This window comes from Staurois parvus, unplaced genomic scaffold (assembly GCF_062004578.1).
Source record: "Staurois parvus isolate SC_StPar_1 unplaced genomic scaffold, SC_StPar_1.0 ptg000652l, whole genome shotgun sequence".
In the NCBI taxonomy this organism is placed as follows: Eukaryota; Metazoa; Chordata; class Amphibia; order Anura; family Ranidae; genus Staurois; species Staurois parvus.
The window spans coordinates 2481114-2497802 of NW_028318448.1; the positions used below are offsets into that span (position 1 = coordinate 2481114).

A 16689-nucleotide genomic window follows, 5' to 3' on the forward strand; every position below is an offset into this window, starting at 1 on the left:
ACACATAGATCTCTACTCAGACAAAAAAGTTAACAAAAAACAAAAGCCTAAAAAAAAATAATAATGCCCCTCAAAAAACCCAAATAAAAAATACAAAAGCATATATAAAAAGAAAAAATGGGCAGACTCGATAGGCCACTACACTAGGTCTTATTTCTGCCATTACTTTTCTGTGTTTCTTTAGAAATGTAGGCACAGACTATTGTAAAAGAGCAGCGTCCACGATGCACTGTTTCCCTTTTAAATAGCTGTATGTCTATTCCCTTTTAAGCTGTGATAGCATCTTCAACTGAGCATGCCTAGAGCACACACAGCACTGGAAAACAGACAAGAAATCTATACAGGCAACCTGATGATGTAAAACGTACAGCATGCAGCTCTGTTTATCATGGGTAAGATTAGAATAAATATTTAAGCTGAACATTATTTAAACTGAGGACAGCATCCTATTTACTGTATTGTGTCAATATTTTGTCCGTGAGAGCTGTGTAAAAACATTTCAATTTACTAATGAAAGGATAGAAAATGATTGTATTTGTGGTTTATTTATTATGGCCTCTGGAAACCCTTGCAAAAGGTATACAGATTAACTCAGGGATATAGATGACAGTGAACTATCAGATGCTGAGCTGGAAAATGACGCAGTAAAAATAGAAAGGCATCTTATTTAGGAAGTGGATTTCGAGGGAGCAATTAACATTTCATAGTAGATAGCAGATAAATCTTTGATGGTTACTTACAAGCACATTGTGTCCTTGCCATATGTCATTGTTATAGTTGGAATATTGTTATCTGTACCTTTAGCATAATATTTTTACAGCTGTGTATTATAATATATATATATTTATACACACACACACACTATTGCCAAAAGTATTGGGACACCCCTCCAGAAGCACCTAGGCATGCAGACTGCTTCTACAAACATTTGTGAAAGAATGGGAGCTCAGTGAATTCAAGCGTGGTACCGGGATAGGTTGCCACCTGTGCAATAAGTCTATCTGTGAAATTTCCTTGCTACTAAATATTCTACAGTCAACTGTTAGTGGTATTATAACAAAGTGGAAACAACTGGGAACAACACGATGTGGTGGGCCACATAAAATGACAGAGCGGGGTTAGCACATGCTGAAGTGCACAGGAGTCACCGACTGTTTGCAGTGTCAATAGCTAAAGACCTCCAAACTTCATGTGACCTTCAGATTAGCACAACAACAGTGCGTAGAGCTGCATCCAAGCCTTACATATCCAAGTTCAATGCAAAGTGTCAGATGCAGTGGTGTAAAGCACGCTACCACTGGACTCTAGAGCAATGGAGATGTGTATTCTGGAGTGACAAATCACGCTTCTCTGTCTGGCAATCTGGTGGATGTGTCTGGGTTTACTTGCCTGACTGCATTGTGCCAAGTGTAAAGTTTGGTGGAGGGGGATTATGGTGTGGGGTTGTTTTTCAGGGGTTGGGCTTGGCCCCTTAGTTCCAGTGAAGGGAACTCTTAAGGCGTCAGCATACCAAGACATTTTGGACAATTTCATGCTCCCAAGTTTGTGGGAACAGTTTGGGGATGGCCCCTTCCTGTTCCAACATAACTGCCCACCAGTGCAAAAAGCAAGGTCCATAAAGAGTTTGGGGTGCGGGTACTTGACTGTCCTGCACAGAGTCCTAACCTCAACCCAATAGAACACTTTTGGGATAAATTAGAATGGAGACTGTGAGCCAGGCCTTCTTGTCCAACATCAGTACCTGACCTCACAAATGCGCTTCTGGAAAAATGGTCACACATTCCCATAAACACACTCCTAAACCTTGTGGACACACTTCCCAGAAGAGTTGAAGCTGTTATAGCTGAAAAGGGTGGGCCAACTCAATATTGAACCCTACGGACTGAGATGCCATTAAAGTTCATGTACGTGTACAGGCAAGCGTACCAATACTTTTGGCAATATAGTGTATATATAGTTGATTCAACTCGCCAACATTCACTCTAAACAAAATTATTGTAGCCTTCATTTTTATTAGTATTATATGGTCAACACAACATTACAGTTCATTTTGAGCCAACAAATCTGGACTTTGACCATCACATGCCTTGCACATGCCACTTTTAGATCCAGTCATCTAACCACTCAACCTTTAACAGGTATAATATATATATAAATGTATCTACTTGAGCATTCTAGAGTTCTAAAAGTCAACAATATTATGTTGTTCCATTTCAGTTTTTTTAAAAATCGGTGGCCAGAAAGCCTGACATCTTTGCCTGATGGGTAATGTGCCAACAGCAGTAAAGCACTGCCTAAGTTACCAGCACCTCTTAAAAGAACAGATATGGATTGGAGATGTAACAATTCCTGAACAGGTACTAAAATTGTATTATTACTTTTGTAATTTTTCATATAAGCATTAAAATTGCTAATGATAAATGTCTGTGATATAAATGAATATTGTGCTTGAATCCCAATGTCAAGCTCCCCTTTCCACCTACCCGCTAATCCCAGGTTGCTGTATATTGTGACACATCAGGAATTTATTTATGCAGACTTGTAAAGTTTTACAAATAAATCAAATGTTATTTGTCTATGGGTAATTTGATATGTAGCTATTCTTCAGATGAACAGAGAGCCATGCTGGCTCAATATGGTGAACAATGGTGACGTCAAGTGGTTGACAGCTGTGTGAGATAGATTTTTTAAATATGTGCAGGCAGGGTAAAAGGTATATATGTGTATATATATATATATATATATATATTTATTTATTTATTTATTTATTTTTATTATATATGCCTCATCATCATTATCAGTTTAGGTCCTTTAATGAGTGATCATTAAATTAGGTGGCCTGTGCTTTTTATGAGCCTAGGGTCAGTGTCCCCTTTGTACATTACTATTTGCCTATTAAACAGGAGCCCAAATCGCTTATTAAAGTGTTATTTTAGGGTTGTGAAATACTTTTTTTAATTATTTTGAGAACTGACCCACTAGTTACATGCATTCTATTATAGATTAGGAGAAGAGAAGTAATGCATTTGTTGAAAAATATTGTTGGGTGAGCAAATACGGTTTGTCTGAACTGATTCTGATACTCATTTTCATTTGATTGACATATTTTACCATTTGCCATTATGTCACTTTGTTTTTGGGGGTTTTTTTGCTGAAAAGAGTGATAGATTGCTGCTGATACAAAATAGCATTCACAATTTAATGCAATATTCTTAGTATTTGTAGAATATAGCAGAGCAGTTGCAATCAATCTCTGTGTAAATATGTCATTTACATTATACTGTGTTTGTATTACTGTATATAACATTAGCCATCTGTAAACTTAATAAAATAATCTAATATATTCCTTTGCTACTGTCCATAAATTGTAGCATATACTTAAATGCTACAATTTAAGTATATGTAGTATATACTGTATGTCATGTTTTACTAAGTACAAAAAAAATGAAGGTATTTACAGTGAATTTGTTTTTTAAACTTAGTAAAACATGCTGAATATACTGAAAAACAAATCTAAAGCTCAATACTTGTACAAAACATACAGAGTATGATCTGCTCTACTAAATGCATACTTGATGTCATATATGTAAATAAATAAACCTGTTCTCCTTTCTGGAATATGGCATTTAAAGGCCATTGTGTGCATTATATTCTCCTATTACCATTGTAAGCTACATTATTCATAATACATAAGGGGAGTCTTAAAGTATATTTAAAGCCAAGACCATAGTGTTAAATACCCTGTCAGGTTTAAATTGACTATATTTTTCTCTTCTGAAGAGACTCCCCTTCTTCATTTTTACGGTTGACCATTATCACCAAAATAGATACCTGAAATGTTACAGTTGCAACTAGAACAGGATTAGAGGGGACCATATGCATTAGAGGCACCTGTTCTAGGGTCCACATGACAAGTGTCACTAAGCTAGAGTGATTTCTTTTTACTTCCTTTTGTATAAAGGGGCTTTCTCTTGTGCTGTTACATATGCCTGACATTAATAAAATGACTCCTTTTGTTGCTTTCACAAATATTTGATGACATGACAGGCATCTTAGTGTCAAGTTTTTAGTTACCCTTTTCAAAAGGATCTTATTAATGTTTTTATTTTTAAGGAGCCCCATGAAACAGGCCTTCCTCAACATGTCAAGATAGTAGAAGTTGGACCAAGAGATGGATTACAAAATGAAAAGGTAAAACATCACTAGATGAGTGTTTTGGATAAAGAGCAGGGTCCCTAAGGGCCCATTCACATCAGATGCAGTTGGATGTATTTTTGACTGTGTTCCTACTGCATAGATTGCAGTGCACAGCAGTGAAAAAAAGTAGAGCAAGCTGCATTTGTTTGCACGGCAAACATGCAAAAAGATGCACAGATGCATGCAAGTGCATCACAATGCAATGCAGTGCACATAGAAGCCCAAAGAAAGAAAGAAGAAGGAAGTGACATCAAAGGACAAATGCATAGCAAAAAATGCATTGCAAACGTGCATAAACACACCTAAGAACTTGCGTCAAACGTATGCCAATGCTCAGTAAACATGCAGTTTCTGGTGTGAATGGGCCCTAAATGTTTTAATTCAAAGATCCACATTAAAAAAATGTTACCGCACTGGGACCCAAGAAGAAAATATTTAGCAAAATGTCAGCAAGGTCACACAAAGACTAGTGACAAAGGATGAATAATAATAATAAAAAAAACAAAAAACATACAAACAGTAAAAGAATGTGTTTCTATTCCTGTGTATTCATTATTTTTATTTATTTGTAAAGCAGTCGAGTGAAAAGCTAACTGGTATTAGTACAACAAGTATAATTAAAAACAGAATAGATTCCTGAGTGTCATTCCAATAGGCTTTTGAAGGATCTAGAGCATCCCTGGGCACCTCAAGGAGCAAATATTTGTTTTGCCCACACTGTGCTGACAGTAGGAGAGGCTTAAAGGGGCACAGTTAACAAGATCTGGAACCACCACCCTGCATACATAGCACATATGTATCACAGTCCTTGTATTCACAAAAGATTCTTTAAATACAGTGACAGTTTGGCTTCTGCATATATTTGCAAATGTGTGCAAGTAAAACCTCTGTTTTTAACAAATTGGTAAACAGTGGGGCGTATTTACTAAAGCCGGAGAGTGCAAAATCAGGTTCACTTCTGCTTTAAAACAGCTTCCAGGTTTTATTGCCAAAGCTTAATTGAACAAACTGAGGTTAGAAGCTGATCGGCTTCCAGGTACAGCTACACCAGATTCTGAGTGCACCAGCTTTATTAAATCCCCCCCCCCCAGTGTGTAGAACCCTCCTAGTGGTTTAGATAGATAAGGTTTAGTATGTGTTTTGATAGGTAAATGTAGTTGTCACACTATAGTCAGTGTGATGGTGATTGTTAGGTAAAAACATAGCTTATACACTGTAATCAGTGTTGCTGTGTTCTGCTTGTTAGGTCTGCTCTGTGTGTTCAACTGCTGCCAGCCTGATGGCTCCCTCTGCATCCAGAAGTCTTGAGAAGTTCCTGGATGATAGGTGTGGAGTTATGCAGATGGCAGCATGAATACTGATACAGCCCTGGTCTATCCCAGAGAGAGAGGCTGTGACGGCATGCTGGCTATTCGGTGAACACATTGAGCTCTGTGTCTTTTTCTGGACATGATTGGTCCAGCCTGGAGGGGGAATGCTGCCCTCCCAGGCAATATGGCTGCATCTGCTGTTGTAGGCCACAGGTGGACGACCTGAGGGCCTGAATGCTGTGACCTAAGTTCTGCTAGAGCTGACTGAGGGGCCGTCGACTGAAGATATGATCTGGTATTATGGAGTAAGCAGGGTCGGACTGACCATTTGGAAACTCGGGCACTGCCCAGGGGCCCGGGTTCAGTAGGGGGCCCCATGAGATGCCCCTGGTACCTTTTTCATAGGCATTTTTGAGTTTGGGCAAGGACACAGGGGCCCCATGATCCCCTATTGCCCGGGGGCCCCATGAGTTGTCAGTCCGCTCCTGGGAGTAAGGCAATCATCTGTTCTTGGGCCTTGTGAGTACAGACATCCCTAAAAGGACTTTGTGCTGCTAAAACCCCTCTGGTGCTAGGTAGTCAGCTGCGGGTCTAACTAAAGGGGACTCTGGCTGGTGTCCTGAAGTACTTAATCTCCTTTTTTAAAGGGACTCTGCTCTAGCTTACTACTACTACTACTACTACTACTACTACTACTACTACTACTACTATTGCTGCCTTAAAGCTGAAGCCCACTGTTTGTTGCAAGCACAGACTTTATTATAGATTATCTTGAAGAATACCTTAGTCCTCAAGTTGTACATAGTTCATGTTTGTGGAGTATCCCACCTAATTCCCTCAACCCTATCCAAGTTCTCAGAAAATTAAAGTAAAACAAAAAAAAACAACTCCCTAGAGTGGTCCTTGAATAAACATGTGAATGAGCCTATGTACCTGGTTGCGGCAGGCAAAGCTACCCTGGCAAAGCTTTTAGGGAAGACCTGGACAGTATCCCACGGGATATAGCGTATTTTTAATTTTTTTTTTATGGCTAGCTGCTGATTGTACTGGAAATTGTTTGGATTGTGTTTTTTCTTTGAACAGCCCTTCCATGTGCTCTTTATTAATATTTAAAAAAGCTAGTTATGAACTGATTGAAGCAGATGACATTTTTGTTTACCTTGATGTGTTTAGTGCAGGGACAAATGAGGGAACTTCAACTGCCATTGTGATCTTGCTGGGCTTCTGGTGTGTCCTTGCACCTTCAAGAAGTAATGGGCTACCTCAAGGCATACCTTCCATCAATGTATTAATTGCTATATATGCTCCAAGGTGGAGCGTCTCATAGATTAGAGTTTGGGGCCACACTTCACAAAGGGGCCTTTTTATAAAGTACCACCTGCGGGCTTGCTCCTAAGCCACTCTGCTTGCATCCATAGATACAGACAGTGCAGCTTGGTCCCGCACCCTTAGTCCCACATCGCATGATTTGACTGAGAGCAGCAAAAGCCAATGGCTCCCACTGCCTCAGCAAAACCTGTGAAAGCAGCAAGAGAAAACAGGGCCACCATAGGGAGATTAATTATAAGGGTGTGGGGGGACAATACTGTTACCTAAACATTTTGAACCCTAATGCAAGGAATGCATTAAGATAAAGAACTTTCGGCTTTAGAACAACTTTAAGAAACACTGCTGAAAAACAATGTTTTCATTGCTATTAAGCAGAAAAATCAAGATATGTGCATGTGGGTTAAAACTATTTTAATCAATTGCATTATCCTTCAAGGGATTTCTGATAATTTACTAACTGCTAAAACGATGAGCTGAGACAATAAATGCAGGATTATGATAGTTTAGATCTGAAGGGGGAAAAAAGTGATTTGAATTAATTATACAAAACATCACAAACAGTTTTTTTTTTTTTTAAATCTCCAGCACTTGCTATGGTTAGTTAAAGGTCTATCAGTAGAATCTGAATTTTAAAATTTTTTTGCAGGTGGAAGATTCATTTTACGGTACCTTTTCATACTGAAAGGAGTGTAATGTTGGCTAATGATCCCACTGTCTTAAGATCCAGTTTTCTTTGACAAATGTGCATAAGTGCTCTTGTGTCTTGTGAATTTCTTTCCGTTGAGAACTGTAGCTACCACTTATCTCTGCCCTTTATAAAGAGGGTGAAATTGGCCTAATTTACTAATGAAAATGAAGAAGAGCAGGGATGAAATGTTGGGGTTAACTTGGATTGCGAACTGAAATGCGGGCCCATTTGTTCACGTGTATCATGATTGATTGCAATTCATGGAACTTATTTTACTTGTACTTATTTGCCATACATGCTGATTATCCAGATTAAGTTACCTTTGTGCTTCCTGTTCTCTGAAAACTGAATTTTAAAAAAGACAGCATATGTATGTGTATTTATCACTGGGATATTTATTCCATGTACCTGCATGTGGCGTCTTGTACACTGGCTAGTGCTTACATTTCTGCACATGCTCATAAAACTCGGTACATGTGCAGTTGTGTACTGATCTGCGTATAGTTTACTGAGGCAATTTACAGGGTTTTTTTCACAATTTCCTTTAATTATAGCCATGTACTTTTAATACAATTTTAATCTTATATGGCATGCACATTTGGAAAAGCTTACAGTAGTTAGACTCAAAAAGTGTAGCATGGATGCTAAAATGACAACTGAACCCACAAAAATGTTCATATATTACAGCTTACCCATCCTTAGATGTGATGGCTAGATTAGTTTCCTTTTTACAGGCTATGAACAGTTATGGCAAGTATAGAAATCTCCAGATGATCTTGACAAAAATGCAATGGCCTTATCTTTCTTTAGTAAACTACTATTCCCATCAGTCCTCATGTAATGGAGATGACCAAAGGCAGGTGTGATTGAAGTCCAGCCTCAGTAACAATCATGGCTCCCTCCATAGATACAATGGAGGAGTAGATATAGCCACCCAGGAACTGAAAGTGTGTTATCACAAGATCTCCAAAGGAAAAGCGAGGGAATAAAGCCTGAAAAAAGAAAATTATTATGGTACAGCCATCACATCTAAGGACTGGTAAGCTTCATTATATTAAATTTTTGAAATTCTAGAGTGACACTAAACAGTATCCTTATTCTCAAAAAATAATCCTTATACATCCACCACCTAATGCCCCTGTAATATTTTTTCATGAAATTGTTTCTTACTTTTTGTCTTTGTAATGTCCTCCATGAGCTCCTGAACCTAGCCTTTTCCCACTTGCTTCCATGTGTCTGGAGTAAGCATTGCACATTTTATTGTGGTCATGTGCACTTCTCTATGCACACTACATATCCCATCCCTACAAATCCCATAGTCCGTAGTTCCTATTCCATCTCTGGAGTGAGCAAGGTTGACTACATTCCTACATACAGTGGGACCATGGTGCACAACTGTAGCCACCATCAAACAGGAAGTCAGGTAACTGCAGCAAAAAAAAGAATTCAGAGATTTTTAGGAGTCTGTGAGCAATAGAAGGTACTTTCTTGAGATAAAGTGATTCTAAAGCCTAAAAATTTTACCTTAATGCAAGGAATATATTAGGGTAAAAAATGTTTAGGCATTGGTATTGGCCCTTCACCCCCCTTATACTTACTCGAGTCCTCATTATATCCAGTGCTGTGCACATCTGCAGCTCTTCATTCCCCTCATTTCTGGGTGTCACAGGCTTTTCTGAGGCAACAAGAGCCTTTGGCTCCCACTGCTGTTAATCAAAGCTACAGTAGTGATGAGGGAGCGGGGCCGTATCAATAGGCACAGACTGCCGTGCTCGGAGAGAGCCCACACAAGTGCCCCCTATGGGAAGCAGCTTCCTATAGGGGGCATTATCCAGAGAGGAGGAAAAATGAGTGGCAGTGGGGGACCCAAGAAGAGGAGGCTTGGGGCTGCTCTGTGCAATTCAATTTCACAGAGCAGGTAAGTATAGACATGTTTGCTATTTAAAAAAAACAAAAACATGTTATTCACTTTAAGAATGCATACTTCAATATATTTTTTTCAAATTAGAGTTTATTGTCACTTAATAGTGTACATTCTAGAACAAATCATCCCTTTAGTAAATTATGCATGCATATGCTATAGACTATGCATATGAGTTTACATACATTGCAGATGCAAATGCAGTTAAAGTGGTTCTCTGCATTAAGGTGAAAAAAACCTTCTGCATTCAGCTCCCCCCCCAGCCCCCCTAAATACTTACCTGAGCCCAATTTCGATCCAGCACTGTGCTCGAGAGCAGCAGCTGTCTTCACTCTCTCTTTCCTCATTGGACAGAGAGGCAGCAGTGGGAGCCATTGGCTCCTGCTGCTGTCAGTCATAGGGCACGCAATGCTGTCAATGGACACACAGACCCTGACCCGGGAGTGAGCCCACAGAAGTGTCTCCTTAGCAAGCAGATTAATAGGGGGGCATTTCGTAGAGGGGGTGAAGTCTGGAGCGCCGGTGGGGAACCCAAGAAAAGGAGGACCTGGGCTGCTCTGTGCAAAATCATTGCACAGAGCAAGTAATATGACATTTTTTTTTTAATTAAAGGTTTACAGTTGTTTTAGTTCTATAATATTCAGTCATAATTGATATGCAATCATATGCACAAACCAGACCCAATAACTGTACAGGTCTGACTGTTCTAATGCTCAATGCACATGCTAAACTGAAAAACCATTTGTCCTACATGTATTCCAAGACTGGGCAAAACTTTGTTAAATGATTTCTCAGTTCATAGATTCATCTGTTATGCTATATCAATCTGTGTTGTTTATGATTTTTCAAAAACTCTTTTATATTAACTAAATTTGAGTTTTTAACAACCTGCTTTGTTGCAATGTATTCAATCAATAAATATATAAGTATAAAGTATATATATATATATGTAAGTTTTTTTCCCTTATAGGAATTTGTGCCTACCAATATAAAAATTGAATTCATCGACCGCCTTTCAGAAGCCAGGCTGCCTGTTATAGAAGTCACCAGTTTTGTTTCTTCAAAATGGGTACCGCAGGTAAAATATTTTTAACTCTTTACACAGTAGTTAGTTCATGTATATTATATAATAATAGAGAATGAAGATAGAAAGACCTCTGTGAGGTTGATTTACTAAAGGAATAGGAAGTGTTCACTTTGCAAAATGAAGGTCCATTCTACTTAATGAAGTAAAAATCTTGTTTTTTAAGAAGCAAACATATCTTTACACCTTTTCCTGAGCTAAGTGAAAATTAATTTGGCATCATGAACATTATGTACTCCACTAGTTATTCCACTTCTGTGAATGTTTAGAGCCAACCTTAAGCTGGCCATAGACGGATCGAAATTTGACCGATTCAGCAGGAACCGGACAAATTTTGATCCATCTATGGGCAGGCTGGTTGTACTGAAGTTGACCTATCGATCCACTTTAGTACAACCAGCCTGTTAGGTTTTTTTTTTGTTTGATCACTGATGGTGGCTATAGGTGCCAGCAGTGATCATTGTATTCTGATGGCTGGGAAACCTCCTGCTGTCAGAGCACAATAGCACAGTAGGAGGGATTACTCTAACTGTGTTAATGGGGAAATCGAGCAATTTTCTTTCAGGTTGAAGGAAAGAAATTGCATAATGTATGGCCTGCCTTAGATACAGAGCAGCTGATAAGTGAGCTGGTACTGTGCCTCATACAACCCTTAGTATACTATTGATTGAACTGAAAAGTATATAATGCTCTAAAGTTTATGGAAAAAGATATTATTGGTCACATTGTTATCAACAAAATCTTTTTAGAAACATCTTAACATGAGCTGGCTTATCTTTTTCTATTGTTTGCTTGTGACTTTGAAAAAGCTTTGAGGCTGAAGTTGAAGAAAGTATTAGTAAAACATTTAGCTGCAATAGAGCTAGTATTGATGTGACTTTAATCCGGATGGAAGACTGTAATATTGTGATTGCATAGACAGGTTGCCTCTAGCAAGATATTTAGTGTATCCCACAGATCTTAAGAATAGTCAATGGTCACCTTCTCCAATTTCTTTCCTTTTTTATGTGCATTGAATGACACACAAAAGAAATAAATGTACCTATAAGCTAAATATACTGTTTAAATTCACTTAATTACAGCAAAGGCACCCGTAAAATGTTTTGCTAAACAAAAAAAAATTATTCTTGGACGCAAAAAGTTTATAGAGAGAATAAAATTCCAGCAGATAAAACCTTGGAGCTGGCAAAGCTGAATACTTAATTGCTATTGCAACAAGGCTTTGTATTGATTTCAAATTAGAGATCTTGGGTCACTGAACACCTAGCTAGAGGCGGAGTGGAAGGTTAAACTGGAGGTTAAGGAAACAATACTCCCCAACTCAGATAACTCATTACCTTTGAATGATGAAAAGGAGAAAATGCCTGTAGGTGGTAGTGAGTAGTATTGTCTTCTATGTAGTGAAATATTCTGTTTTTTATATATCAAAAGCTAAGTGTATTTGGAGACAGTATATTATACACAGCATCCGCTCAGGCTAATGACAATAAAGTACATCTTTCATTGAATCCATAGGTCATGAATTTCTGCATATAGATCTGTTGGTAGAAAGAGTAAGAAAATGTCAATACAGTGATTCCTTATATTTTACCAACTCTACCCAGCACCAATATCATTATAGTTTGAACAACTGTCACACTGTCATTGTTATAGCAACCTGGCTGTGAAAGCTTTTCATTTGTTTAGCACAGTGGCTAAATGGTTAGCACTTCTGCCTGGCAGTACTAGGGTCGCTGGTTCAAATCCCAACCATGGCACCACCTGCCTGGAGTTTGTATGTTCTCCCTGTGACTGCGTGGGTTTCCTCCTACACTCCAAAGACATGCTGGTAGGTTAGTTGGCCCCTGTCTAAATTGTCCCTAGTATGTACATGTATGAATGTGAGTTAGGGACCTTAGATTGTACGCCCCTTGAGGGTTAGGGACTGATGTGAATGTACAATATTTATGTAAAGCGCTGCGTAAATTGACTGCGCTATATAAGTACCTGAAATAATAATAAATAAATATGTTTACAGTTTTATCAGGCTATCTGTTTGTATGTATGCTATTGCAGAGCTCACTCCTAACAGCTGTTTCATATTGCTCCTCCTACAGCTGCCTGGAATAGTCACATTTACAGTATGCTAGGTGCTATAGAGAAACAAAAGGTTCAATATAATATTAACTGAACTACTAGGGTAAAGGAAATATAGAACACCACATTTCCATTTAAATGTGTGCATTTAAGTGAGTATACAGATGTGGAAACAGGCTCATAAAATACTTAAAGCCCCTCATATTTTATATATTACAGAGGTTTGCTTGCTGCTTATGATGGGGGCAATGTAGTAGGCTAGTAGACATTTAAGAAAAAGAGAGGAAGGCGCCTCTAAGTGACAATTGACAATTTATTCAGTAAACAATGGAAAATTTGCACTTACAAGATAAACGGTTAAAAAGGCTCATCCTGTGGTAATTAGATCCAGGTGGGACATCCAGCCGTCCAGCAGCAAACTATGCCTATAGGATCAGGGAGTAGAGACCAGGATGTGCCTGTGCATCAAAAATGAAGCTTGGAGAGCAGAGTCAGATGTAGCAGGTGAAGGGGGCGGTAATGCATTTCGGAGCATGCTCAATAGGCTCCTTCTTCAGACCTCTGAGGTCTGAAGAAGAATGCACAGGCACATCCTGGTCTCTAATTCCTGATCCTATAGGCATAGTTTGCTGCTGGACGGCTGGATGTCCCACCTGGATCTAATTACCACACGATGAGCTTTTTTAACCATTTATCTTGTAAGTGCAAATTTTCCATTGTTTACTGAATAAATTGTCAATACTGCACTTAGAGGCGCCTTCCTCTCTTTTTCTTGTTACTGCATTAGAGCCTTGCTTCCACTCTAAGAAGAGCTGCCTCAGTGTTACTTCTCCCATCCATCCATCCATCCATCCCTGATATCCATCTGGCACCTTTATCTTACAGCTACAGAGGTTGGGCTCCAACAAGCCCTATACAATATACATTTTCTAGTAGACATTTAAATCAACTGAGAATAAAATGTTTTAAATAAATGTTGTTCATTGCAAGTATACCAACCTATACTGTTCCTCTATGGAATCCCTGGAAAAAAGTGGGTAAAAAAAGAGAAGTAGGAGAAGGTGGGAGAGATCCTTATTGTGTAGTATATAGAATTCCATTTGAATTGATGATGTTTTGGAGAAAGAGGAATTGTACACTTTAGTTATACTCGTGGTAGTTGCAGGAGACCAAAAGGCATCTGCAACCTTGATGATACCTTGATGGGAACTTTGGAGAGTATATCTGTCTCTGTGCAGACTGTTATCCAGACATTGGGGTTTTTTCCCAAAGCTTAAAGTGTTACTAAACCCACAACAGTAAAATTAGTCTATGTCTGCAGTAAAACATACTTGATATACTCACTGTGGAACCTAAGGGGTTAATCCTCTGCATTGTGTAAAAACACTGTTTGATCCTGACTTCTCTGATCCTCCCCTTCTTCCAGTGTCACCCTCTTATCTCCTGATATATCGTGTGGAGTCACTCTGCACATGCTCAGTTTGGTGTATATTGCTAGAGAGGTTTTTTTTTGGGAGAGTGCATGTGATCAGCATAGGGACAATCAGAACTGTCCAGACAGAGGTCAGGGGTTCTGCATCCTCCTAGAGCAGAAAGAAAACTCCTCCTTCAAGCTTTAACCAGTGCTCTATTGAACACTGATAGAAGTCATAAAACTGTTCCAACTGCTGATGAGAAAAGGTTTGTAGCAGTTTATATTTACTAAAATAATTGCATTTCCATGTAGTGTGGAAGACCGGATAGAGTGAATGCAGAGTCCTGGGTTTAGTAACACTTTAATTAAACAAGCTGAAGTTAGAAGCTGATTGGCTAGCAAGTACAGCTGCACCAGATTTCCTACTTTCCAGTTCTAGTAAATCAACTGCTTTGGGTCACAATTTATGATGGGAAAATCCAGAACACTGGCCTCCTGAATGGTTTGGTTTGCTGCTGGTGTGGTATTATCAGTCAGAAAGCATATCCAAAAAATCCTGGAAAACACTGACCATGTATTTCCTGGTGACATGCAGACACTTCTTCATTAAAAGGTATGTCACAATTCTGAATTTAGAAACCAAGAGCATTTAAAAGGTACATGTATTCATCAGGATTTATTCATGGTTAAGTGGTTAATAATTATATTTTATAAAGATTCTTTTTGGCTAGAGAATCTGGAAACAGAAGCAACGTGGCATTCAGCCCTTTCTGAATAGGAAACCATGTAGGCTGCTAACCACCCTGAACAAGTCATAAAGGTAACTAGGAAAGACTATACTCCTGGGAAAAAAGCCAAAATGAATCATTTCCAGAGAATGAAATGATTTTCAAATGTTTGGAAAATTAAACACTAATGTGGACAATGAACTGAAATTTACATTCATTCTGTGTTACAAGTAAAAAGCATACACTGGAAAATCAAATGATATTTGTCAAGTGATAAAATCAAGTAAGATTCCCTTATGGTTTCTCACGTCTGTTTACACCCAATGGTCCATAGGGGAGAATGGAGGGTCCCATTATGGCCGCCTTAAAAACTGGCAGTTGGACCTAATTAGACCCTTCTTGTGAAAGGGGCCTAATGGCTGCTGTACTTGTTAGCAAATGCAGGGAAGGAGAAAGGTGGGGGGGGGAGTTGGGAAAGACAAGGCATATCACACACTTTGATGGACATCCAGTAAGTGTAAAATTAATTTACATGTCATCAAATGTATTCTATTGTCAGTACATGCACTGTTATGTTATCTAATTTTGAGCTTTTCTTTATTCTTGCTCTTATTCTACAGTCTCCATTAAAGTGAGAGAAGTCAAGTGCAGGAGAATCACATAGTATAGAATGGTAAACCAATATTTGAAAAACATCTTGGGACCTTGTGGTTTTCATTAAAAACAGTCATTTTTTTAAATGTTTTTTCTGTAAGATTTTAAAACTTTTCTAGATGATGGACTCCACACCCCAGTACATATCATAATAATTTACTCAATTCTATACTTCCACTGTAGAGAAACAGGTTACATTCCATCCAGAGAGTTAGGTGTTTTCCTTATCAATTTTACTGCACGTTTTGCTTTGAGAGGAAATAAATGAGGTTCAGTTATTTTTATTTCAAAATTAGAATACAATTTACTCAAACATATAAAGTGATGTTAGCAATATGCAGTTCTTGCTTTTTGCTCTGCCACAGTTCTGTGCAAAATTAATTGTGTCATAAAATAATAAAAATGCAATACAATAAAGCTCTTGTTTCAGATGTCAGACCATGCAGATGTTATGAGAGGTATAAAAAAGCATGCAGGAGTACAGTACCCAGTTCTCACACCCAATATACAAGGGTTTCACTCTGCGGTATGTATGATATAACTTTTTTATTTTATACTTGTTATTTATCAGAGCCTGCAACAGCCAATACATCATATATATTATATATTGTTACTTCTGTAAATTAGGTTTTTTAACTTTTTCCAGTTAGTGACCCATACAGTATTTCAGTACAGCATGCCATGCACTCTCCCTTCATCATCCAAGGAGGTGTCCTCCCCCGTTACTCTATGCCTTTATTCTAACTAGAACTTTTGATTAAGCACTTTAAATGGAGTTTAATTTTTAAGGAGTCAGCCAAGGTTAAAACAGATTGTACCCTTTATGACTTATGATAATGAGTTTAACCATCCTCTGATTTCTGGTATTGTCCATCCACTTAATCTAGCAGTTGTGATGTGCTCTCACTTTCGGATTTTATGTTCATTGTATATAACATAAAAATGAGATATGGTGCTTGGGTTTGATTTACACAGAGTTTGGGGAATCCTGTTAGAATTTGAGCTTAGCAATAAGCATGGTTTAGCTAAATTTTGGGAGAGAATCATTTCATGCCGAACCCAGGAAAAACTGTCACATGATAGCAGGCCACCGGCCCAATCATCTGTGGCTGTTGAATTTTCCGTCCTTCAGTTACACATAACAAAGGGAGGAGAATGCTGGTGACATCAACAACCTAATATAGCCACATGGACATTTTTGGACAATATTGTTTTGTGTCTGCAGGGGCCGGGAATTTCACAGTCGCAGCTCATTGGGCTGGCAGTCTGCTATCATGTGACAGTTTTC

General features: G+C 38.5%; 1 protein-coding gene across 4 annotated transcripts in view; it reads left to right on the top strand.

Moving 5' to 3' along the window:
- Window positions 1-253: 253 nt before the first annotated feature.
- HMGCLL1 (3-hydroxy-3-methylglutaryl-CoA lyase like 1) overlaps window positions 254-16689 on the top strand; it is a 41318-nt gene continuing 24882 nt past the window's right edge. For 2 of the 4 annotated variants that reach the window (XM_089694138.1, XM_089694141.1), the window contains exons 1-5: window positions 254-392; window positions 2218-2357; window positions 4114-4191; window positions 10416-10523; window positions 15820-15927. In XM_089694138.1, the coding sequence (XP_089550264.1) occupies window positions 2262-2357; window positions 4114-4191; window positions 10416-10523; window positions 15820-15927 (390 nt within the window). In that variant the 5' untranslated portion in view covers window positions 254-392; window positions 2218-2261. The remainder of the gene's footprint in view (window positions 393-2217; window positions 2358-4113; window positions 4192-10415; window positions 10524-15819; window positions 15928-16689) is intronic. The other 2 variants (XM_089694139.1, XM_089694140.1) reach the window with 2 other exon arrangements.